General features: G+C 41.0%; 1 protein-coding gene across 1 annotated transcript in view; it reads right to left on the bottom strand.

Annotated features, from left to right (window-relative positions):
• Nucleotides 1-2,393: 2,393 nt before the first annotated feature.
• gpr83 (G protein-coupled receptor 83) overlaps nt 2,394-27,281 on the bottom strand; it is a 36,352-nt gene continuing 11,464 nt past the window's right edge. Inside the window, exons 3-4 of the mRNA XM_026171055.2 lie at nt 9,371-9,504; nt 2,394-6,826 (exon numbers count right to left, since the gene is read on the bottom strand). Coding sequence (XP_026026840.2) covers nt 6,109-6,826; nt 9,371-9,504 — 852 coding nt within the window. The 3' untranslated portion in view covers nt 2,394-6,108. The remainder of the gene's footprint in view (nt 6,827-9,370; nt 9,505-27,281) is intronic.

Here is a 27,281-nt window from a genome sequence, read left to right as displayed (position 1 = left end):
ATTATATTCATCTTTTTGTGTCATTATAAAGTTGTATTGAAAACATAATGTTTTAAAGAGCTCAAACACAGAAAGTGCTCATTTTCTCTTAATGACTAATATATTATTTTAAAGTTTGGAGATGATAGACTGGAAACTAAAGCTTTTACCTAACTCCTGTGACTGTGATCGGTGATCTATGATCATGAAGCATTACATACTAAATTTGTGTATTTTATTATCTTTACCCATATGACTGGAGAAGAATTAGTTGAAATCTTTGTCTTCTATAAGCTGTAAAAAGTTGAGATTTTAAGATACATTCATGCAGCGTTTTAATTTTAAAAACTTTATGGTGTCAATGTGACATCAGTGAGACATACTGAGACATAAAGTGTTGCACAGCTCTCTGCATGCCCTTTCATATGATATCTTGCATGATTTTTCAAGGTTAACTTTGACCATGGATGCTAACAATGAAAGTCAATGTCAAACGCTTAGCCAAACTAGTAGGTACCCATGTCCCTCAAGTGAAAATGGTCCAAATTTTTACTGATCCTCACATTTGGCTTAGCCTTGACCTGATTTTCACCTAAATTCACCTCAGTTCATACCGTTATTGATATCTACCATCACTCAAATGTGTAAAAAGGAAATCTTGAAAACTGACAGACAGACGAACAAATGGAAACGATTACACAGAACCTCCCTTCCGGGATAGAAAAAAATCAATCTGAATCTTCAGTGTCAAGTTTAATTGTGCGTGTTTAATATACAGTATTTTATGTCATGGAGGCCACACTTTTACAGAGGACAGCCAAATAAACAGCAAATCCATGCCCCACATTCCTGTAACATTCGGACAAAATAACAAAACAGTATTAATACAGACAGAATACAGTGGCTTGCAAAAGTATTCGGGCCCCTTGAACTTTCCCACATTTTGTCACATTACAGCCACAAACATGAATCAATTTTATTGGAATTCCACGTGAAAGACCAACACAAAGTGGTGTACACGTGAGAAGTGGAAGAAAACTCATTCCAAACATTTTGTACAAATAAATAACTGCAAAGTGGGGTGTGCGTAATTATTCAGCCCCCTTTGGTCTGAGTGCAGTCAGTTGCCCATACACATTGCCTGATGAGTGCTAATGACTAAATAGAGTGCACCTGTGTGTAATTTAATGTCAGTACAAATACAGCTGCTCTGTGACGACCTCAGAGGTTGTCTAAGAGAATATTGGGAGCAACAACACCATGAAGTCCAAAGAACACACCAGACAGGTCAGGGATAAAGTTATTAAGAAATTTAAAGCAGGCTTAGGCTACAAAAAGATTTCCCAAGCCTTGAACATCCCACAGAGCACTGTTCAAGCGATCATTCAGAAATGGAAGGAGTATGGCACAACTGTAAACCTACCACGACAAGGCCGTCCACCTAAACTCACAGGCCGAACAAGGAGAGCGCTGATCAGAAATGCAGCCAAGAGGCCCATGGTGACTCTGGACGAGCTGCAGAGATCTACAGCTCAGGTGGGGGAATCTGTCCATAGGACAGCGATTAGTCGTGCACTGCACAAAGTTGGCCTTTATGGAAGAGTGGCAAGAAGAAAGCCATTGTTAACAGAAAACCATAAGAATTCCCGTTTGCAGTTTGCCACAAGCCATGTGGGGGACACAGCAAACATGTGGAAGAAGGTGCTCTGGTCAGATGAGACCAAAATGCAAAACGCTATGTGTGGCAGAAAACTAACACTGCACATCACTCTGAACACACCATCCCCACTGTCAAATATGGTGGTGGCAGTATCATGCTCTGGGGGTGCTTCTCTTCAGCAGGGACAGGGAAGCTGGTCAGAGTTGATGGGAAGATGGATGGAGCCAAATACAGAGCAATCTTGGAAGAAAACCTCTTGGAGTCTGCAAAAGACTTGAGACTGGGGCGGAGGTTTACCTTCCAGCAGGACAACGACCCTAAACATAAAGCCAGGGCAACGAGGGAATGGTTTAAAACAAAACATGTCCATGTGTTAGAATGGCCCAGTCAAAGTCCAGATCTAAATCCAATCGAGAATCTGTGGCAAGATCTGAAAACTGCTGTTCACAAACGCTATCCATCTAATCTGACTGAGCTGGAGCTGTTTTGCAAAGAAGAATGGGCAAGAATTTCCGTCTGTAGATGTGCAAAGCTGGTAGAGACATACCCTAAAAGACTGGCAGCTGTAATTGCAGCAAAAGTATTGACTCAGGGGGCTGAATAATTACACACACCCCACTTTGCAGTTATTTGTAAAAAAAAATGTTTGGAATCATGTATGATTTTCGTTCCACTTCTCACGTGTACACCACTTTGTATTGGTCTTTCACGTGGAATTCCAATAAAACTGATTCATGTTTGTGGCTTTAATGTGACAAAATGCGGAAAAGTTCAAGGGGGCCGAATACTTTTGCAAGCCACTGTACATTTCTGCCCGCGAGGCAGCAAACAAACCACAACAAAGCTCATTCGAATCAAGCAACAGGCCGCCGTTTTTCTTTTGCATACAATAACACCCATCATGCAACTGTGCACACGTTACTATTTTCACCTACTGGAACATTAAAAAAACGAGGGAGCACGATATTTATGTTAACGCTGAACACAAAGGTTTTGCGGCCGCCTGTGCTGACGCCGAAATGTCACATCAGACAGAGTCTCAGAGTTCCCGAGAGTAACACTGAAGTCTCCTAAACCGTTTCACTCAGCAACGCTGGTGCACAATGTTATACCATTCAAAGCTGAAAGCATGACACATATAATCTCCCTCAAAATACTTGGTTTCACCTGTGATCGCCATGACAACATAGCACAAAATGTCTATGCAACGTTGTGGTGCTGCAATAACATGCTCTCAGCGTGCGTGTAGATGATGGAGATTATGTTTAATAGGAGACGATGAATCTAAATACAAAGCTGAACAGCTGGTGACTTTGACTTTGACTTTGACTTTTGACTTTGATGCGTGACCACCACATATTATAATTTATGTACACAGTTTGCCTCCTTTCATTGCCAGAGTAACGCTAATACCTACCAAAGGTGCAGACGTGAATTATGGCTTTGAATGCATCAGAAAGTAAGTATATGGGTTTTTTTTTTTTAAGTTCAATACAACATTGAGAATATTCAAGGTCGATGTGAGTTTTTCAGATTGTATGACTGTCTTTGAATGTACATCACTGAGATTATTGGTGTCTTTTAACCTAGTCTCCATACTTTCTACCTGTCTACCTGAGATTAGCAAGTGATTTCTTTCTCTTTTTTCACAATTTCAGTGCATATGTTGACTTAAACATGTAAGCAATACAAAATGAAGGAGATTTCTTGTATAGACAAAAGTGGGTATAAATATTGGCAGGGAAAATGGCGAGCTTTAAAGAAGACAGCTGACACAAAAACACATCAAGATAAAATCAAGTTAAAAATAAATCCAAAACACAACCAAAGGAGGAAAAACTAAAGGGAACAGAAAAAAAACAGGTAAGAATCACAGGAGAGAAATGAAGTCAGGGACCACAGAAAAGAACGAGGGAGAGGCTGTGGTTGCATTTGAATGGTCACTTTTGCTTCCTGAGTGTAGTGGCCCAAAAACATCTAAATGCCATCTATAAAAAGAGCTGATCCAATTCTCTAAATACTAACCAAAGGCTGTCCAGTGCTTTTTTGTTAGCTATTTTAGCATACGATCCACTGGACCTACTTTTGTTTACATGACTCATGTAAACAAATGATCAGTGTGACTAATTAGGAATGCCCATTATCATGTAAACTGGCTGTGTGTTTTCCATCTTGTGCCAAAACTTGCTGATATGCTGATACAGTTATCTGTGTGTTCACAGGACTCTATGCAGTGCTGTGAAAAATTAAGTACAGCCTCACTGCTTCAATAGGAATTAGAAGGGTAAGAGCAGCCAGGCATCGCTAGCAAGTGTGATCATCTTTATTAAAGCAGCAGTTTTGGCAATTTGTTTTTCTTGAGGATTCAGGTGAGGTCAGACAGTGCAATGCTTAAGGAAAAAACAAAAACAAGAGCTACATCTCACGTTGGTAGTGCAATCAGAAAAAGACTTTTAAAGAAAAACCCTCTTCTCTCTAAAATGAACATGACAGCACAGCTTAGGTTTACAAAGTTGCATCTGAACAAACCATAAAACCCGTGGAACAATGTCTTTGGATAGATGAGACCAACGTGGAGATGTTTGACTATGATGTGCAGCACCATGTTTGGAGAAAGCCAAACACAGCATAACAACTAGAAGAGTAACGTTTTAGGCTTCTTCTGCAACCACAGGACCTGGGAGCATTGCAGTCACTGAGATAAACCATGGAGCAAAGTAAAGCTAACTTGATAATATATTTATTATAACGTGTAAATGAGCAAAGAAAATGTCTGAAATTGTTACCATTTGTTCCAGGAGAGCGTTTCGTACACACAAATGATTTGTTTGTGTTCCAGACCTCGACCTGATTGAAACGCTTATATATGAGGTATTGGAACCGAGGAACAACAAAGGTGAGGAAAAGACAAAGTAAAAGCAACGGGAAAGAACCCATTAACAAAAAGACGGGAGATTGAATAAACCAAGAGAAAGAGAAGCAAAGACAGACAGATAAGAACACACACATGTAAGAAAACACAGATGAACCCTAAGTAGCATTAACAAAATCCTGCAAAGTGTTTTGCTTGTGCTGTTCACAACTGTCACCCTATTGCACAACATTTTTTATACGAAAAGCATGAAAAATGCCAACAAAAAGTGATGCCACAATGTCCATGTTTGCGCCCCCCCTGCTTTCTGTCCAAATAGACAGTTGGTGTCTAGTGGACAGATAACCCTCGCGTGCATGCATCCCTTCTCATCAGTCTGTGGCATCCTTCAGTTTCTACAAGGCTTTGTCAGCATTAACTGTTACAGTTGTTTCCCAGCCATCGCTTCAATTCGCCCATGGTCTCTGGTCACCGCGCCGCTGCCAATTTCATCATTATTTGTCCCCACCCCACCCCGACCCCCCACCTACATTGAATACACCTCCTGCTGCATGAGATGGATTTAATCATGGTCATCATCAGCCTCACACTGTGCGGTGTCTACTGGAGCATTGCAGTGAATATGAAAGAAAAAAAATATGGGATGAGAAGTCTTCTAGTTTGAAAATACAAGAAATCAATCAAAAGGTTATTAATGATAGTTTTTTTCATTTCCTGTTTTGACCTGTGTATGCATGAGACAAACATAACATCAATTTCTCGTCATGTCACAGTGCTATTTAGATCTTTGATAGTTTGTTTTTAATGTTTTCACCTCTCACAACCCAAAATCACTTTTGGATTAATTCAATTTCGGGTGTAAGAAAGATAGAAATTGTTTCTTTTTTCTCCCTCTGTGCATATTCTACAAATCCTCTGGCTAGATGACAGCAAATCAAAGGAAAACCAAGGAAAAATACTGCAGCAGGATGGATTTCAGGTGGTCTGCGGATAAATATGACGATATTTTCACGCTAAGGTGGGTTCAGTTTCCCTCTGAGAATCCATCCTTGTGTCCTGAATGGTAAACCAAGGTTGTTAAGACATATCTTACAGCAACTGATCCTGTTAAACTTGAACATTGGATTTTTTTTTTCACAGAGACTGAACTTCATTGCTACCCTGCCAGCCAGTCTGTGAAGGTTTTCTTGTTTTTTTCCATCACAATACAATATAAAAAGATGTTTAAGTAACATGATGAATGCTTTATCCATTTGTCAAGGCTCGGGGACATTGTTTTTAACAAACATCAGGAAGGGAAATCAAATAAAAAACTGGCGTGAAAAGAGAAAAAGCATGTGTGAACGTGGAGCGGTTGCTTTATAAGCTTCAGGGGAGAAAAAGTCACATCTTTCAGCAATTCACAGTCACCACAAAAGCCACTCCACACCCTGCTGCTTTTGAAATTACTGGCCCAGACTTACAGATCTGAGATTACCAAATGTTCTGCCCTATTTGATGAAGCCCTAGAAGAGATTTAACCTCAAAAGGCAGGACATCAGTTAGGCTTGGGGCTTAAGAGGTTAAACAACTCAGTTCAGTCCAGGATTGTCTCCAGTCAGCTCACAGCCACAATGGGCTCCACTGAGAGGATGTCGGTCCTCCCTGTGAGCGCCTGCCGGGCAGTGAAAAGCACATGTGCATCTTTCAGGTTGTGGGACTGACTTGAAGAAGGGTGACTCTGCTGTGAGGAAGCTTGGACCGGGTGTGACCAAACGTTCCTTGGCCTCGAGGAGTCCTGGTTGTCGGGCCAGGCAGTTCTGTGACATGGAGCGTGAGGTACTGCAGGGCGAAGCTCCGGATCCAAGCCGACCACTGCCCGTCGTCTCTTCCTGCACCTGTCAACGAGGAGCTGGAGCTCCTGACGGAAAGTGGGGTTCAGACAGCAGTAGATGAAAGGGTTGTAGCAGGTGGAGCTCATAGCTAGCCAGTGAAAGCAGAAGTAAAGGGCATTAGAAGAATGGATGGCCTGGCTGGACAGCAGCACCACATAGCAGTTGAGGGGAAACCAGCAAACGGCAAACACTCCGACCACCAGAAGCAGCATCGCCAGTGTTCTCCGGCGCTTCCTTCTCTGCGTGGCATGCTGAGCTGTTGTGGTGTCACCGATGGCATTGTGGCGCCACAGTCTACGGGCCACTATGGTGTAGGAGGCAGTGATGATGAGGAGGGGCAGCAAGTAAAGCAATATGAAGGTCAACAGGTCAATGTACTGCCAATAGACATCTGACGGCTCTGGGAAGTCTGGGACACACAGGCTTCGCTCTTTCTCCTTACTGTCAGGAGAAAGACAGAAGACAGAAAATACTACAGTACTGTGCAGAAATCTTTATATTTTGTCAGGAAAAATGGGAAATAAGTACAATGATTTATCAACATGTGCAAACATAAATGGAAATACAGATTATATATGGCAAAACAAAAACCTTGAAGCTGTAATATTCTAACCAGCTTCTAAGTCAATGATTGACTGTACGACCACCTTTCATTAACCCAGCCTGAACTCTCTGGGCAAGGTTTTTCTCATTTAAATAAGTAGTCTTCAGGAATAGTTCTCCGGGCTTCTAGAAGGACATTCAAAACACCTCTTTGGATGTTGGCTGTTCTGTCACCATGATCCCAGCCTGCTTCAATAATGTGGATGCCTGGGCTCTGGAGAGGCCAATCCATGACTTACAGTGTTTTTCTATAAGTCATCAATTCGAACCCAAAATTTCTGATTGGATTTCTTGATTTTCAGTGCAGGTCTGGTGTAATGTGACATGCCAAATCACCCTTATCCTTTCAGCAAGAATGGCTTCTTGACAGCCACCCTTCCATTTTCTTATGAGGTTTCAATGAACTTCAGTGAAACTGAAAGGGACACATGCATCTCTCAGGTCATGAACAGTAAAGCAGCAGGTCTTTGTTAGAGATTTTCCTATTTTTAAGGACTTGACACTCATCTGCTGTAGATGGTTTTTTTAGGCCTGCCACTTTTTTTTTAAACTCTCATCCAGTTTCCACATCTTTTTAAGGACACACCATGAATCACATTACTAGTTCAAAAATAGTAGTTTATGTCTATCAAATATTATTATTTTTGCCATTTTTAACAAATTCAATTAAAGAAAATAAAACACATGATGCACTTTTGTGACAGGGTGCTGGTTAAAATAAAATAAAGTTCCTAAAATTACAATTGAAAATTGGTTCTTTGTTCTTAATGTCTCTCATGTATAGATACACTTCTGGGTCATCTGTTGAGTAAGGTTCCTTTATATGTTTGAATGATACATAGTACCGTGTTAAGTAACAAGTACAAACATTCCTCTGAAAATGGTCAGGTACAAGGACTGGACTGAAAATGAGTGAAAAATCAGCCGGAGTCAGAACCAGACACAGAGAAGCTGCATTCAGCTTTTATGCTCCATATATCTGGAACAAACTCCTAGAAAGCCTCAGATCAGCTGAAACACTCAGCTTATTTAAATCCAGGTTGAAGACTCACCTGTTCTCAGCTGCATTTGAATAAAAATAATAATAATAATAATATTTTTTTTATTTGTTTTTGTTATTTAATGTCTCTGTAAAGCACTTTGAATCACCTTGCTGTTGAATTGTGCTATATAAATAAACTTGCCTTGCCAATATCCAAATAAAAACTCTGACGGACCTTCAGAAAGCCTGGAGAGCTAAACCACTTTAAATTTACAAGAAAGTCTGACTGGTGGTGCAGCTCGAGCCTTTACCCAGTACTGTATATTAATAATCATTGGCTATTGTTATTTCATAGAGAAGTATGAATTAAAAAACAACAACATTTGTCTCTGATCCACTGAGTTTATTAGTTCATAGTTATTTTAAAGTTATTCTAGCTCTTCACTTTTCATTGTTACCTGATGTTTTTTTAAACCAAAGAGTTATTCATCATATTGTGTATGACTTTCATCAGGATAAACATTCATCAGAGCAGGAAATATAGGATACAAGTGCATATATTAGTAATACTTAAGCCACTTCCTCCCCTTTAATCAGACATGAGTGCATGGGGAAGGGACCTCTGACAAATATCTGCAAACATTTCTTTGGTTTTATCCACATTAATTTGGAGGAAAAACTGGTCACACCAGTTAATGAATTCATTAAGAACTCAGCCGTGATCTTGCTTCACACCCCACAGAAGGCTCACAACCACAAAGTCTTTGGTGTATTTAAGGGCAAATCTTCATCTGTGTTTGCTCTGATTCTCACTAGTATGTAACTCAAAGCCCAGTGGAATTTGATGCTTTTTGTTAAAAGCAACCACACTGTGTGTAAAATGCATATAAAAATTTGATAAGAGCCTAAAACTGGGTGAAAAGGGAAAGTGCACAGATGAATACATTTTCACAGAGTAAAATACTAAGAGATAAAAAAGAAATTCTTTGTATACGATTAATTTCTGCTTGCACAGAAATTTGAATTCTGAACTCTGGGAACGCGTGACTTGTTCTCAATTAGCTAATCAGTCTCCTTTGTAGATATAACTCCTGTGTAGCTCTTCCAATTTGCCAGACTGCTTTTGTGCTACCAAGTTGAGCATTCCAGTTTTCATTTTGCTTCTTTGACTTTGTTGTGTCGACTTTTGGCCACTGTTTTCGCCTACTTTCTGTAACTCTTGTGACTAAGTTCGTTCTTTTTAAATCAGGCCAATATTTCTTTTTCGGATTTTTTTCCCTTTAAATCTGACACAGAGCAAACCTGTTCCACATCCATCAGTACATAAAGTAGAGAACCTCCATCTCCATAGCTAACCTCACTGAATTGTGCCTCTACATAATGACTGTGAATCATTTTACCTGTATGTAAAGGTCAGGAGTTTTTGGTAGATTGCATGTGGGAGGGAGAAGCAGCTGGCCATTATCCAGATGACGGCGACCCAAACACCACCTTGTGTAGGAGACATGCGAGGCCTCAAAGGATGCAAAATCACCTGAGAATCACCACACACAGATCAAAGTCAGTGCAAATGCATACACTTCAGATCAATATCAATCACCAGTCTGTGCCCAGGGAAGTAGAAAGAAAGATTAGAGTATGTTTTTTTACAAGCGTGGCTCCAACTAGTCGAAAACAGCGTAGTATTGCAGTATAGCCAACTGCTGTTTCTCAGCCTCTGGCTGTTTTTGTTTGTGCCACAAGCCAACTACAGTGTGGAACGTAAGATAATAAAATGTCACAAGAGGAAGGTCTCGGTGTGTATTTAGCGATGAGCAGATGTGTGAGTGAGGAGGCAAAATGTCCCTGATACACAGATTAGTCAGGAGAGCAAGTGAAAAGGGAAGGAAACAAAAGCTTTTTGTTCACTTCAGTTCAATAAGATTAAAAATACTGGCCAGATACTGTGCCTTCTCCACAACAAAAAGCATGACATAACTGTTGAAATACACTTTTTTTTTCCTCCTTGAATTAAAGTTTTATTTTGGTCAAGTTAGGCAGTCACGCTGCCTCTTGGTCAAAAAGTCCTTGCAAAGTGTACAGAGATGGTTTGGCTCATTAAGCTGCTGCAAACACAAATACAATCCCACTCAAAATAAGGATCTCATCCTTCTTGCTTTATCTTGGGACCCATATTATGGAGATTCAATGTGTTTCATAAAGACATGCCAGCTGGGAGCAAATCTCTAATTTTGGCTCATCAAACTAAAGTTGTTCGTGTTTCTCGGACCGAGCAGTTATAATTGTCCTGTTCTCCCCCGGTGCTGGTTTCTGTGCAGCAATTCAACAATGAAGGCCTGATTTGTACAATCGCCTCTGAACACCATACGTTTGGATGTGCCTGCTAATTAAACTCTGGGAAGTATTTATGTGCGCTCTACTCTGTGGTGATTGGCAATTTCTGAGCCTGGTAGCTCTGATGAAGTCATTCTCTGCAGCAGAGGTAATTGTTGGTATTCGTATCTCTAATATGACTCCCTTCTATTTGATGTTTTTCCGGACCACACCCAAAGAAACTTTCATAACTGACTTTTTCCACACTTGCTGACTGTTACGTCTTAAAATACCAATCAACTGTCTTTTGTCTTTGCATATTTTAAAGGCTCTTTTTAACTACTGTGGTTAAGCAGAGCTTAAATGTGCTGTATACCCAGGAGTTATGGCATAACTAATGGATCCTCTGCACCACTTACTGGACATACAACTGAACACTTTCTCTAATTTATGCTTCAGCTCCACTGCCACTAGGATACATAGAGAAAATCTTTACCATCTCACACAATAATGCCTGTATTCATTTTAGACCCAAGCTCTTCATTTTGTCATATTTAAATTTCGGTTTGTTTAATCGCTTTTTCAAAAAATGATCTTTTACCCAATTACACCATCCTTCCCCTTATCCAATTCAGTTGAAGCCTTTCCCCGCTGTCATAGGGCGAGATGAGAGGTACACCAATCTGCCAGGGCTAACACAGAGACATGCAACCATTCACACTCACATTCACGCCTACGGCCAATTTAGAATTGCTAATTAAGCTAAACCCCACTCTCCAGTTTCTCCAGCTCCAACTGTGTAAGCAGCAAGTGCACAGTACCATGCAAACTGGATTTGAACCTAAGACCTTGCTGTGAGGCAAAAAGGTCTTCTTACTCCCAAACTACATCTTCAGTGTAATTTGTTTACCTTTCTTAGCTTTTTTTACTCTGCGATGCATTAATATTGTTTTTTTGCCACAGTAACTTTCTAGATTTTTGGATAAATAAGCCATTTTAGTATCATTAATGTGGACTGAGACCTTCTGAAATAGTGTTCAAACACCTTCAGTTTTTGACTAATAAAATCTTACAGGCAGTTTAATACAATAAAATATGCCATCAGTCAGTTCACTTTTCATCTACTGCTGCCTGCTAGTCCTTCCGGAGGATTTATCAGTGAAAGTAAAGTCATCCCATGGTGCCACTTGCAGACTCTGCAAGCATCCTTATTTTCTTGTCATCACTCTCGTGCATACAGATGTCAATAAAGTTGCAGTATTTGTACTTCCCCTAATTTCCTTCGGGATTAATAAAGTATTCTGATTCTGATTCTTCAGCATTTAGCGAGTACCACTGAAGGGGTGTGAGTAAAGACTTATGGAACGAATTCAAACGTGCGTGGGACAGTAAGTACAGGTCTTACTGGCTATTGTGCAGCATTGTGGTAACAATGACACAGACAGACTGTGGTTATTTAAAGATGAGGTCATGAGTAGCAGTAGAGACATACGAGGTAAAAAAAAAGTTTAAAACTATATTTTGGGCAAAGTCTGCATTTAATATTATATTTTTTTAAATCAGGTTTTACTGGGTAGTCTGTACATGTGTTTCCATTTTCTTTTGACCACTGAAATTAAAGTTAATTTAGATAATGTCTCAAAATAGCTTCCTGAATAAGTGCCTATTTCATCATGGCTAATGAGTGCCAGGACAAATTCTACCTTTGCACTAATTTTATTAGTGCTTGAAAAGATGGCAACTTCTTAAGGTTCACCAAGGCATTTCACCTTTCATCCATGAGCCAGAGCGATAACTGTTGTGAGGATTATCCCCCCATCTTATTAATGCAGGGGACAGACTCAAAACACAGTCTTAACTCACAGTTTTAAAAGGTTTATTGGACAAATCACTAAGCTGTTCTGATTCTCTTAAGAATCTTTTGTCTTTAGAGTGAAGGTAAGATAAATAAGTTTTACTTCAGATTTTTGAGATGTGAATTGTGGATGGTCTGATGGAACAGCAAGCAGGCACCCAGAGAGGCAAGGCGAGCAGCATGGAGCATGGCTATGAGTGTGGCTGGGGTCTTGAGTGAAACTTGGAGGGGATGCAGGTAAGTAAGAAATCAGGTTCACGGAGTTAACTCCAAAAAGGCAGAGGGAGAAATGAAATTAATAAATGTAAATAACTCGGATGGAAAGCAAACATGGATAGCCTAATTACCACCATGGGAGGTGTAACGATCTGACGAAGATCTGCCATACATCCAGCCATTAAATACTCTGGATGATGAGGAGACTCAGAACAAGGAATCAGAGAGAGGGCCCCGCCTGATGACCCATGGAAGCATTTTCCCACCACTTCGCCTGTGTGGAGAAAGAAAACTAAAAAATCAAGTGAGAGGAAAAGGAAGACAAACATAAAAACCCCGAGTCTTCCCAGACAAGGACACTCTCTGGAGGTGGTCCATCACACGAGCCGAGGTTTTACTGTCACTAGGGCCAAAGTGTACAGCCTCATTAGGAAACTTGCCTCATTCGACAATCATTTTCGCTACCGAGGTCACCCGAGGTAGATGTGAGTAAGGGTTGAAATGCCTGGAAACAGATCTCAAAACTGCACTGTAGGTGTCAGAAGTCACCAACTCTGTTCAACTATGATCATTCACAGTGGTCATAGATTGCCACCTTGGTCCAAAATTTGAGCACTGACATCCTTGAAAGAGTATTCTTTCTCCTTTAAACTGAAGAAGCCTCCATGACAGTTTATGTAACATACAACGTGATGCAACTGACTAAACCCACAAAATGCAGTAAACCTTAGAACCAGTAGCAGCACAGGTCAATCAGTGGAAAACTAATTTACCAGAGTTCACAATATAAAAATATTATGTCACTTATTTCCAAGTGAGTCATTTCCCCCTCTCCACTGAAAAACCGGAACTTCACACACCTGCCACGTCTCACTGCTGGTTATATGCCACTGTATGCCAGCAGTACCACTGAACTCACTTGTTAACTGAAAGTAAATACAAGTCACAGTCTCATAAAACTGGTTGAGACATTGTCACATGGTGGCTATTTTAGGCAATCCAAAAACATTCTGCGTTGTTTAAAGAGAACCTGTTACATCGAACTCCATATGTTTATTCTCACGCTGTACTGCAGTAGCGCTGCATGATTCACAGGTCAAAATGATCTTTATGTCATACTGGGCCTTCATTCAGCTGCCCTCCATCTAAGTCAGCAATCTCCTGATTATCCGAATATCAGAAATAGAAACAGCATTTGAACAGCAGGCGTATAGGGCACATAGCTTTCAAGTCTTTAGTGCTGCTCTACCATGTGGGTACTAAATTAAAAAGTCTGAATAACCCTTGAACTAACAGGCATACCCAAACTTATGACTGCACAGCTCCTATCTTTCCACAGCTGGGAGTGTTGAAAACACAGTTGAAATATTGCAATTAGAATGAGAAAACACTGTTGAGATGTAGAAATACTATTTAAATGCATTTAAAGCAAAAACAAGAACCACAAGAAGCTTGTGGCTTTGTTAATTAAGAATATTACAGAGGGTAATTTTTAGACTCCCTCAGCTTCATCAGTGAGATATATAGAGTCACGATTCAGAGAAAAAATATACTTACCAGCAGCATATGTCACTTTTTTTTTTATCAGAGCTGTTTTTAATAATGTGCCCTAAAGTTACTAAGATGCTGTTTATACTTTTCATGATGTAGAGCAGGGGTGTCAAACTCAAATACACAGTGGGCCAAAATTCAAAACTGGAACAACGTCGCGGGCTAACGTTAATATTTGTTGAAATATATTTATTCCTCCAGATATAAGAATGAATCTTTTCTTATGGACTCAAACACGTTTTGCTTAAAAACTGAATATGGAACAAGCAAAGCCTAATACTAGACAATATATATATTAGCTGTATAATACCAGTAGGCCAGCTCTGATAGTAATTTGGTATGGCGGGCCAGAGTTTGACACCTATGATGTAGAGGGTCAATATACATGTCCAGTGATTATTATGGAAGCTTAACGGGATTTCAGGTGGTAAAAGTCCACAAAGGAAATGTATATAAACAGATAACTCCAAGTTTCAGCACTGTGATGAGTCACTGCATCATAAGCAGGTCTGTTGGCCCTGTATACACACTTTTAGGGGTCCATTAGCGGAGCTGATCAGGTTTTCAGGTATGCAAGTGTGATCCTTGAATGACTCAGTGACCACAGATGTTAGAACTGTTGGTTTGAAGTCATTAATGCAGGGTCACATGTATGTTAATGGATTCTTTGAGGCAGTAAGCTGCAGAGCACAGAGATAGCAAGAAGCTGAATATGTTAAATAACTCATGAGCCAGTTCAGCAGCACAGTCTGATCTGCTGCTTTGTTTTTAGACAGTAGTCCAAAAGTGGCCCTTGCTGTCACCTTCCTGGGTCTGTTGACCCAGCGTTTTGAGTTTTAGTTTATTTGGATGATATGTTTGAGTTCTTTAGGGTAGCTAAGTTGTTTATTAGTTTCCCTTTGTGTCTTCTACCGCTGTATTTAAGTTTCCCTCTCCCTTTGCCCTTTGTGTTTCATGCTGCGTGTCTTATGTTGTCAAGTTTATATTGTCTTGTCTGCGTCACATGTTTCCTGTTATATTTTGAAAGTCTGTGTCCTATGTCAGTGTAGTCAGCTTTGCTTCCTTTGTCTCGTTATGTCAGACCAGTGCCAGCTCTTTCCCCATGTGTTTCCACTTCCCCCAATCACCCTTGTGTGTATTTAGTCTGTGTGTTTCTGTTCATTCCTTGTCAGGTCGTCTGTTGTTCACTCCAAGGTTGCCATGTCATGTTTCCAAGTTTCATGTCTAGGTTTTTCCTTGTTGTTTATTTAATTTATTTAATTCTCCCAGTTTAGGTTGATGTTAGTTTACTTCAGTTTGCCTTGCCTTTTCTTTGTACCCTTTTACCAGCCTTGTTAAATGGCTCGCTTTTTGTTAATACTCAAGCTTTGGTCCAAGTTCCTTCGTGTCTGCATTTTGGGTCCACTCTTCACAATTAATACAGTCTGACACCGCCAGACTGTGACACCTTGCTGTCTCTTCATGCCTAAAAATAAGAGAGAGTGGAGACAGAGAGGCTAACACTGCTCTTAGACATACTCCAGTCACAGCCTTGTCCTTTGCAGGTTTTTTTTTTTAGTTGTCTTAGAATTGGCCCAAAGCGTAAGGAAAAACGCTTTAACCATTTAAGGCTATGACACTTCTACTGGCTGTAATTGACAGGTACACACACTTCTGTGATTTCACAGAATGCTTGATGTCTCTGCCATCAAATTCTAACAGGCTTCTATTATGATACCTACCAATAAATCACATGTTTCCCTGAAAAGAACAGGTAAAGTGGATAGTGTGTTTTCATCTCTCGCCTCTGCCAAGTCTTTCTTTATTCACATTCATGTGTTCCAAATGTACAGAAAGTGCATCTTGGAGTTAATCTTTCACATTACCAAAATCCGAATAAAGTGGAATATAAACTCAAATAATATAAACACCAACCAGCATTTAATTTGTTAATTTTTTTTCCACATATGTTGACAGGATTACAGTAATGCTGATTTGCACTTTGATAAAAGCACATTTGTGTAGTGGGAAAGCCTGCAGAAATATGGCAGAGATAGCAGAAATAAGATTACAGTGACTAACTTTAAATAATTATTGGAGACACCTGCAAAATAGTCTGTGAACTTGTCAACTTATTTATATGTACAGGATTGGTGCTGTACAAACAAAACTGCTATTGCCTACTAGCACTACTACTATTGACAAGTCAAGCATAGAGTGGGTCTGGCAGATGCCAAGGCAAAAACTAGATCCAGGTTCAGCAGGTTCAGACTTCCCTCTCACTGGCTACCTCCAAGGCATTTCCAAGCCAGCCGAGAGATGTACGCTCTTCAGCATATCCTGGGTGTGCCCCAGGGCTTCCTTGCAGCATAACATGATTAAAACAACTCAAATAGGAGGCACCTTGGAGGCGTCCTTGTCAGATGCCCAAACCACCTTAACTGACTCCTTTCAATGTGGAGGAATAGAGGCTCCACTCTGACTTATTCACAAATGCCAAGCTCCTCGGCCTATATTTTGCCATTTCAGTTTGTCAATCTTGTGCTTATCTCTCTCTTCACTCATGAACAAAACCTCAAATGGTCCACCTGGGATACCATGACCTCAGAATTTGAGATGCTAACTCTCATCCCATTTGATTCACCTCCAGCTTGCAAACCTCCTGAGTGTGACCTGGAGTTTGCTGCTTAATGAAGCCAACAAAACCACACCCCCAACAGGATACCAAGAGTGACACGGTCAGATGCCTTCTCCTTGACGTGGCAGTGACGGGTGTGAAAAGTGACTCTACATTTACACTTGACTCAGTAAGTAGGATCACACCATTTTGAGACTGAACAACCTCATTGATAATATCTTATATCTCTAGCAAGTTTTTGCTGTACATGAAAGTGTGGATATGATCAAAGCACCCCTCAACATCTCCACCGATAAGCTGTGCAGTATTACTGACAGAAACCGGCACAATATTGGAAGGAATCTGGAAAAGCCTGTTAGATGACGGGGGAAGCGGACTCTTCCTCTTGCAGTCTGCCATGACAACAACTTCCTCGCTCCTTTGTAGCCGTTTACTTTCAAGTACATCTCGTCTTCTTTGTTTAGTCCCAGCTTGCTTCCCACAAACAGCTCATCTTCTCACGCTACATTGCACCACCAATTCTATCAGTCGCATGTCTTGTAGACTGTGGATTAGCTCATGACCAACAAGGAGAGCAGATCCTGGACAATAGGGGTGCAACGATACTCGTATCGATATTGAACCGTTCGATACAGTGCTTTCGGTTCGGTACGCATATGTATCGAACAATACAAAATTGTAATTTATTTTATCAACTTTCCTTCTGACGATGCTGTCTGTGTTGAGCGCTCAGTGAATCTGCGTTCGACTACTCCGCCTAGGCTGCACTGTCGAGCGCAGATCCACTGAGCGCTCAACACAGACAGCATTGTCAGAAGGAAGAGCGCAGGGCAAGCTAGCGAGACAGAAGTTAAGCTCTCCTTGCAACATGGCAAATTGAACCTCCCCCACCCTCATTCAGATCTGGCGTTTGGAACTATTTTGGTTTTCATGTGACGTATGACCCTGAAGGTAAGTGCGTCATGGACTAAAGTAAAGCAGTATGTTGGATGTGCCACGCAATGCTCAGTTACATGGGTGGGAGCTAGTGTGTTAGCGCAGTTAGCTCGTTAACGTGTTGGCCGTCCAGCCCCATGCACGGGGCGATCGGCGGTAGCTAGTTAACGGAGATTTGCCGTGTTGTGGCGTTAAGGTCATTTCAACGAGATTAACCTGAAATCACTAGTGGGAACACAACAAATATGACTGCACATTTATGCCGACATCATCCTAGTGCAAAGACAAGTGGAAGCAGACAAAAACAACAAGCACACATGCTACAAACTTTACCCAAGTCATTTAGACAGCCGTTAGCACATGATTCTCCTTATGGGGACCTGATATGTTTAATATGCTGCTGAGAATATAGCCCAGAAGAAGCGTATAGTATAGCTTTTATTTTGGAAAGAGACATTTCTCTGTAATAAACTCTCTTTTCCAAAGATGAGTGATTCCTCAATCAGATACAGGGCTCGCAATATCGCTAGCCCGACGTCCCGGGGCTATCTCTGCCCTGCCTGTCGGGCTATTGTAGGAAGGAAAAATATATGTCAATGCTTTTGCATTCTTTCGGAAATGTAGCTGGGTAATTATGTCATTGGCATCGATGAGCCACTGTTAATATGTGACATATTGAAGTCGCGTTTGAATTTGTGCTTGTTTTTTGCTTTCACTTTGCAATCGCGTGAACTGTGTATAGAGAGCGACAGCACTGATTGGTGAGTGATGATAATTTGTGCACCAATTCCTCTGACATCGTCTTATTAATCGTTAGCTTACTATGCAAACATGACAAGTGAAATCTCCGCAGCAAGCTTAAACATGTAAGAGGTTGATCGCGCAGAGAATCGCTGAGCTTATGTGAGTGCGTGTGTAAAAGCAGCAGGATATATATTTTAGTTCTGCTGAGCCAAATAAGACAGGTCAGGGTGAAGAAGTGACAGCCAAAGAAAAGCTTACCACAAAACGGAGAAGTTATGACAAATCAGACTATAAGGCAAAAAGAAAGTGCAGCTTTATGGACAAAATAATTTCTGTGGCTGCAATATGATGAGCTATATAACCAGGGGTGCACATAAGTGGTCTGCAGGTGCGCATTCGCTGTCAAAATAGAAAACACGCACAAGGGTTAGGGTTAGGGTTAAATTTAAAAACTGTACTTTTGAGTTAAAATATATATTTATAATTTTAATAAATGACAAATTTAAAAAGGCATGAACATTTTTTTTTGTTCGAACCGTGACACCAAAGTATCGAACCGAACCGAACCGTGAATTTTGTGTATCGTTGCACCCCTACTGGACAAGTCCCCAAGAATCTGTACCAGGCCCCTAACGTAAGGTCTGCGAACAAGTTACATTTTTCCCCGAAAAGAACAAGTAAGGTATATAGTGTGCTTTCCTTTTTTGGCTTCTGCCAAAGTCTGAAGACAAAAGCTAGTACCACACTAAACTGTCGTACTCAGGAGGAGGTGGTGCCCCCTTGTGGTGTAACTTGGGATATCACTCCATGAAGGATCTGTGAGTACAAGAAAATAATTATTAGAATATAATGTGTTAAATTTGCTTAGATGAAAGGGTCCAGCAATAGATCAGAGGAACAGGGAAGGATTTGTTTGTGTGTTTTAGTCTGGTTTAGCTGTAGGCTTGAGAGTGTGTGTGTGTAATTGTGTACAGGGAAAGGAATTTATGGACACTGGGGGTCTGCCTGTCATAAAAGGAGACCGGAAGCTACAGTTGGGGATTGCTGATGCTTGTACCTTTAATAAAAACTCATAATTATTATAACGTAGAAGCAGGTTTGCAGGAGACTCTCCACATGCTTATCTGTAAATGTAAGACAATAAGAGGCCAATGGCCCAGTGGATGCAGAGTGGAGGTCTCAGTGTTTGTAATGTTAACTCTGTTTTGTATGTTGTCAAAAGGAATTTGGTGTAGCTTGGGTGAGGAGATTACTTTTATGGCCATCATGAAGTCACGTACACAGAGACACACACACAAACACAGAGTGCTTTGACTGTTACACTCACACACCCACATGCACACACACGGGTACGCACACACACAGGCACTCATGTGCTCGTGCATACACACACAAACACAGAGTTTGCAGTACACCATGAGGGTTTTATGATGGGGTCGCTTCTATAAAGCTGACTGTAACAAACAAAGGAGTGGAAGATTTGCAGAGGGACACCGGCCTTGCACATCTCCCCTTCTAGAAGATGCATGCTTAACTGAAGATGAATAAAGGTTTTGTGAAAATGACTACTGAGTCCGGTGCCGTCTCTGGATGCCTCGAGGAATAAAAAAAAGAACCGGGGTGAAACTGATTTCGTAACAGATCTATCACTGAATCCAGGAGTTAGGACCCTTATTTAACAAAATTACAAATGAAAAACATTTAAAGCATAAAAAATAAGTAAAGCGCACAATGTGACCACATGTTACTTGGAGTTCTAAAATTCACCAGCACTGACAGCACACTGAGAGACGCACACTGTAGCTGTGTCCCACCCCCATATTTAATATTCATTCTAATCAGGTTTTGAATGTTTGGTGTGTTCACCCTGGAAAATGAAAAAAATAAAAAACTTAAAATGTCCTTAGGGCATCACTGTGCGTGCATGCTAAGTACTCTTTTAGTTTAACTTTTTGAGATGGCTTTGATGGACACTAGACTCCCATAATGCACTAAATAAAGGAAATTAGATGTCTGATGTTTGAAAAGCTCCAGTAATAAACATTGCAGCCATTGCCCATTTTTACAGGGAGTGACATTTTAAATCCTATCTGACAGTGAAAGCAGACATTTTTATTTCGTTCTTCTTTTTAAAAAACAAAACAAAACAATAAGAAACCTGTTGGTTGTGCCTCAGGACACACACTCAGCAAATTGTTTTTGTTTGCATTCATTTCGCATTCATGGAAACGAATTGTCACATTTTTTGGTGAGAGTGAGCACAAGTTTATAAGTAATGCATTTCCACAGGAAGCAGAAAAAGCAGGGGCCATCACCATGCCAACTAAGACAGCAGAGCTTTTTATTTTAAAAAAAGCAACAACTGTTTTTTAATCCAAACCAAGATCTTTTAACTAATAAGTTGTTTTTATTGCTTAACCCTTTAAAGCAGCGGTCCCCATAATTGTCAGAAAATTTTAATATTTTGAATCATCTGAGAAATTTCCATGAATGACTTTTCATTTGTATTGTATTTGCTACATCTGGATTAAAAAAAAAAAAATGAAATCCTTTAAAAATGTATTACGCAATTATTTGGGTTTTTCAGGAGGGGAAAAAAAAATCACACTGATGATGAAGTCTCAAAAACTCACGAAAAAAAACTATGTATCAAATATGGTACACTAAGTGTTAAGGAGTTAAATCAAACAAGTCAACAAAAAACAGTGTCTTTTGTTAATTTACTATTTAATAAAAATATAGGTAACATCTAATCATGAATCTTGAACTACTGACCTCAGATTTAATTAGATGGCTACTTATTAGTCTAGTCAGCATCATGGCTGAACTTCACTGTACTTCTTAAAGAAAGCAAATATGTAACCCCTGCAGCAGTTCTGTCAGGGCTCTGTGTGCAGGCAGCGTAGATGAGGACCCAAACGCAGGACTCAGAGACTGAATTGTAACTGAAAACTTCAGCTTTATTGCTGGCAAAGAAACAAAACATGAACTGAAACAATGAACCCGACGAACAGAAACACACAGGCACAATCTGAGGGTACGACACGACAGAGAGCACAGGGGAGTAATCAGGGAATGGAAAACAGGAGGGAGACACAGCTGGGAGAGATTAGGGCTAATGAGACAGGGTTGAGCGAACCTAGACACACTGACATAAGACATAATCCCTCTCTCGCGCAGCTTCCGGTTCCTTGGCGTACACCTGGCTGAGGATCTTACGTGGTCAGTACACACAAACAAAACAGTGAAGAAATGGTAAATGGTAAATGGCCTGCATTTGTATAGCGCTTTTCTAGTCCATAGGACCCCAAAGCGCTTTACACTACATTCAGTCATTCACCCATTCACACACACATTCACACACTGGCGATAGCAAGCTACATTGTAGCCACAGCTGCCCTGGGGCACACTGACAGAGGCGCAGCAGCGCCTCTTCTTTCTCAGGAGACTGAAAAGATTCGGCATGAGCCCCCGCATCCTCAGGACCTTCTATCACTGTGCCATTGAGAGCATACTGGAACATACTAAATATCATCATCATCATCATCATTGCCTGACGATAGATCAAGAAAATAACCAAAAATCAAACCAAAACATGAGAACTCAAAATGCTGGATCAAAATGACCCAGAACTGTGATAAGTTCCTTGTCATTTGACCACTGGGCTTTTTAGGCTGGGGTTTGTCCAATATAGCTTGAAATGCATTTCCTGAAAGTGACTCGTGACAAGCCTTTGAATGCTGGGTCCTTATTCTTCTGTGTTTGTATGAATGAAGTCTTCAACAGGGTCTCTCTGATATTTCACTTTTGACAGCTTTCCTTTTGTTTCTAGAAACATTTGTTGTTGTTCTTGTTGTTGGTTTTGCCTTGGAGACCCCTAGGGGTTTTTTGTTATGCTTTTTCTTGTTTTGTTTTTTTTGCTTTCATATTTGTTCATGATCCTTTTCTTACATGTTTTTGTTAATTGGCATTTTCTGAAATAAAACAATAACAGAGTTGGTGGTGAATTAGGATCTGTTATGTTAAGTCCTGCAACACACTGGAATCCAAGTTAAGGACTTAATAGTCTGCTATACGGTGTCCTGTATGGGCCAGCTTTGACCCATGAGCCACAGTTTAAATCAAATTTATTGATTTAAATTTGACTGAGCTGCGAGTAAATATTGTAGTAGGTAAGTTTGACTAATTGACTAATTGGTTGTTGTTTAAAATACCAGCATTTGCTGGAGAATTTTCAAGGTTCAGTCTGCGCTATAGAAACTAACAACGTTCTGTGCTTAAAATTCCCAGAAATTACAGTTCAGTTTGTTCATTTCGACCTTTTGCAGCTATTTTGAGTCAACTGTGTAAACATTTTTAGTTACAAATGTCAAATGCTTGAGCACTATCATTAGGGATGCAACGATACCAATTTCTTCAAACCGATACGATACCGATCCTTGGATGTGAGTACTTGCCGATACAGAGTACATAAAATGATACGTCTACCACACACACACAGAAAAATGCAATGAATTGGAAGACAGATTTTATTTTATTCTCTGTCAATAAAAAATATTAATAAAAATGACCACAGAAATTACATTTCAAGCGAAAAATAAACACTTCTCTTAAATTATCGCAGTGTCCACATTGTAAACAAACAAACAAAATAACTAAAGTGTTTTGCAGCCTCCATTTTTCAGAGAGACATAACATTAATGAACCTATTGCAGAGTATCCACATTTTAATTTAAAAAAATAAAATAACTGAACTCCTTGGGTCTCTTTCCCTCTTTCAGATTGAAAAATAAACACTTATGTTCAGAATAAAACAAATAAAACTTAGGTTTCAGAATAAAATAAACACTTTTGTTAAGTTATTGCACAATGCCCATATTATATCCAAACAAAATAACAGTGAACTATGTGGCACTGTCTACAGCTTTCAGATTCACATAACATTAATGAACCACCTATTGCAGAGTGCCCACATTTTCATCAAACAAAAAAAACTTCAGTCAGCAAGCAATGGTGTGACCTCCGAACTAAACTGTTTTTGGGAAAGTGAGAGGCAGGTTATTTTTGATGAAAAGAATCATCTCTGCATGATCAGCTGTGAGCCTGTTTCTGCTTTCATTCACAATGTGTGACACTGAGCTGAACAGCCTTTCACTATCTACACTTGTGCATGGTGCTGAAAGGTATCTGCCCGCCACTTTAGCCAGGTTTGGTAACCGCACTTTATTAACCATCCAGTATTGTAGAGGTTTGTCTTCTCGTAAAATTGCGGCCTCTCCAAGATATGTCTCTAACTCTACAGTAGAACCTACCGCAGCTCTGCCCACCGATGCGAATGCCTGCTCATCTGCAATTTCATCAAACATGCTGTCCAGACTAGTTGTGGGCTGGTCACTGCGTGCTTTTCCTGAAGGTGGTTCATTCAGGTCATGATCCTCCTCTCCAGGCAACCTTAGCAGCTCAAGTTTTAGCATCTCCTTGGCATTTGCAGCAGTTGTGGTGCTGGAGAAAAAACGATTTTTATATCTAAAACAGAGAAAGAAAAAAGTTAGCTGACAATAGGTTTGCTCACCATTTTTTTTTGCAGTAACAGTTACATACACAGTCATATTCACATACAGTCAAACAGTTACACACACACACAGGCACAACACTCACCTGGGATCGAGTAGCGCGGCGATGCTATAGAGTGGGTCTTCCTCCACATCAGTGAACCGTGTCCTGACAGCTGCAGCCAAGGTTCCCTTCATTGCTTTGATCCCATGGTCCTCGCCAGTCTCCCTTGTTAGAAATCTGTGGAGCACAGTGACGGCTGGAATGACGTCTGCAGCCATGGCATCTGCAGAGCTGACTTTTCGAGTTAACTCCTCGAATGGACCCAGAACAGATATCACCTTCTCCAGCAGTGTCCACTGGTGAGCCGTGAGCATATCAGGGAGTCCATATTCAGACACAAATATTCCCAGAGCCCGTTTCTGCTCGATCAATGACTGTATCATATAAAAGGTGCTGTTCCAGCGGGTCTGCACGTCTTGCTGGAGCCGCTTCGCGGGCTGGTTGATCTGTAATTGAATGTCCTCCAGATGGGAGCTGGCCAGAGCAGAATGTTTAAAATGTCCAACTGCCACCGCATCAGCAACACTCTGTGACAGAAGGCCCTTATGAACAACCAGCTGGAGAGTGTGAGCAGTACAAGGTAGGCTGGGCAGCTCAGCATAACTCATGGCCTTTATCATATTTCTTGCGTTGTCCCGGAGCACTATGTGGACGGACGTCTTTGGTATGTCCCAGGTTTAAAGCATACTATCGAAAGCAGTTGCGATGTTTTGGCTGGTGTGCGAGCCCCTGAACGACCTTGCATGTAGTGTTACTTGATGACGAACAAACTTCTCATCAATCCACTGCGCTGTTAAACTGAGGAGCGACATCGGGGACACACTGCTTGTCCAAATGTCGGTAGTGAAACTTAAGGCTGAAATCTCCTGCAAGAGGTTATGCACGTGTTTTTTTACCTCTTCAAAAAGTTTTGGCAGCATTACGTCCGTGATGGCTGGGAATCTCATATCGCGGCTCGAGTATGCTGAGAAGACGGCGAAATCCTACGTTTTCTGCGACCGACAGTGGCTGGTCATCCAGAGCGATAAAATGAGTCCGAGCCTCTGTTATTTTAACTGCTCGTGAATTTTCTCTTGACATTTTTCATCGCTTTTCCAAAACCCGAGTTGAAGTGGGCTGTTCTGGTCTTGCGTTAGCCTTAGCAAACTCGGTGTACTCCAGAGCATGATGTGTCCTCAGGTGTTTTATTAAATTGCTTTTATTGAACGATGTACTCTCCTTCCCTCCCCTGGACATCTTACTGGTACACAGTTTGTACTCGGCCTTGCTTCTGTCATCTTCACAAATTTTGAAGTAAGTCCACACTGCTGACATTTTGTTTAGCGTAGCTACAAGAGCCGCCAGTCTCACTCGCCTAACCCCCTGGCGACATGTCCCCCTAGCGGCCAATCTAAAAAATTACCACAGAAAGTACAGGCCACCCTCTGATTCATGAAGTAAGTTGGTATCGATTCATGGTATCGGTTAACTTTTGCGAGTATGAGTACACGCACATTTTATGGTATCGGCCCGATACCATATAATGTGCATCGGTATCGCTGCATCCCTAACTATCATACATTTTCTTATGAAACAGCAAAGAGGTAGACTTAAAAATCTAAGAACTATTCCTCCAACGCTGGAAAATACTCAAAATAGAGAAGGGAGGCAGAAAACACAGTTATGAATCAGAGAGCCCAGATCAACGGGGCCAGATCAAATTGTTACCTGCGCATAGTTAGCTTTCCTGAGTCAGCACTGGAGCAGACACAGTGAGAAGAAGCTCTCAAGTATCTACCACAATGAAGCTAAAAAGGTCACTAATTATTTAAACCAACATGGATGAGAAGTTATTTAAGTACAACACAAGGCTCACAGCCTCTAATTTTGAGGCAAGCGTGAATTTTCCTTTGAAACTTAAAACATGTGTTACTAGAATAAAAAAAAACCTCCCATGGTACATCAGTAAGCTTAAGGTACAAGGTACTAAATCATGATTATCCAACACTAAAGCTGCAATATGTAAAATAACGATTGTTTTTTTTTTTTTTTGTTCTGGGAGCTGTTCAAGGTGTGTACTTTTTCTTGTTTTGAGTCGTGCAAGGTAATGTCAAGAAAGTTTGAAGCAATTCCAGACACATCTGTAAAGATTACAGTATAGAAGCTGCAAGGTTGTTGGATATATCAACTTCTTCATAGAAGTGTGTGGCAGTGTGTGGTTGGTGGCCCGGCTGCATGGGAGGAGTGGAGTAACAGGTTCAGGGCGTGGTGTCAGGTGAGGCTGATCTTCACAGCCACCTGCACGACCCCACAGCCAGGTAACTACAGCCTGGCCCCACGCTGGGGGAGACTCGGCTGCTCAACACAGTGGTCCTTGAACAGTTTGTTGAGTGACTCCCGGTCAGGACAGTGGAATGGTTCCGTTGTCACAAGCTGGCAAGCCTCAAAGTTGTGTTGACACTGGCAGATGACCACCTGGTGGAGTGGCCACCAGCGGGCTACCGATTAGTCCTGGTTCCAGGACCAGAGCACTTGTGCTGAAAATGCCTGTAAATGGAGCTGGGAAAGGTGTTCCAAGTCACTAGACCTCCGAAACCCTTGCAAAGTCCAGGACACGCATTATGCATACCGGTAAGGTGCCAAGGGGGTGCACGTCAAGCTATGGTGGATTCAAGCTGTATGCAAACCCTGGTCCACCAAACCCTGCTTCATCCAGGGGCATTGCTGTAGGCAGAATAGGTAGAGGTTTGATGCGTGCATGGGGACATCCACAAATATCTCTTGGTTCCACTGGAAATTAGGTGCATAGAGTGAAGGCTCTGGTTAGTTTGCGCCTGATACACTTCTTAATTTTGGGAACAGAATGGCCCAGGTACAGTAGGTTAATGGGACAGTGTGTCAGGGTGTGTTTACAGTGGGCAGGGACATGCAGGGTTGCTTTGTGTTATTTCTGGTGGATTATGCAACATGATATCCTGAAGAGGTGCCGCTGCACACCAGTTCTGGAAAGACTGTGGCGCAGACACTGTTTCAGGCCATCTCCTGAGTCGGCATTCCGAAAGAGATACTGACTTACCAGGGCACACCGTTCATGTCTCACACAGTAAAAGAAATCAACATGTAGCCAAGTACAGGACAGGGTAGGGGAAGTTAAAGTAAGATGGAGAGAATGGGCCAATAGCTAGATTCGGATAAAGTGAGTTGCGTGGAGAAGAATGACTGGAGCCACAGGTAAAGTTGCTATGAATTGTATTAAACTATTTAGCAACAATTTAACAGCATTTCATAAACAGGAATGAAAACATAAAATAAAATACAGTGACAGCAATAATAATAACAATCAGAATCCTATCTGAGCTCAGATATGTCAGTCTTGCCGGAGTTAATAGTCAGTGTTCAGTCAAGTCAAATCCAATAAGTCAAAAGTCTGTGATTGGTGCAATTTCGTCCTACCGCACTGTTGCAATTGTTTGTGAGAGAAGAG

Source organism: Astatotilapia calliptera, chromosome 6 (genome assembly GCF_964374335.1).
Source record: "Astatotilapia calliptera chromosome 6, fAstCal68.1, whole genome shotgun sequence".
Taxonomy (NCBI): domain Eukaryota; kingdom Metazoa; phylum Chordata; class Actinopteri; order Cichliformes; family Cichlidae; genus Astatotilapia; species Astatotilapia calliptera.
Note: the sequence above shows the minus strand (reverse complement) of the source record. Positions and strands in the feature narration are given on the sequence as shown.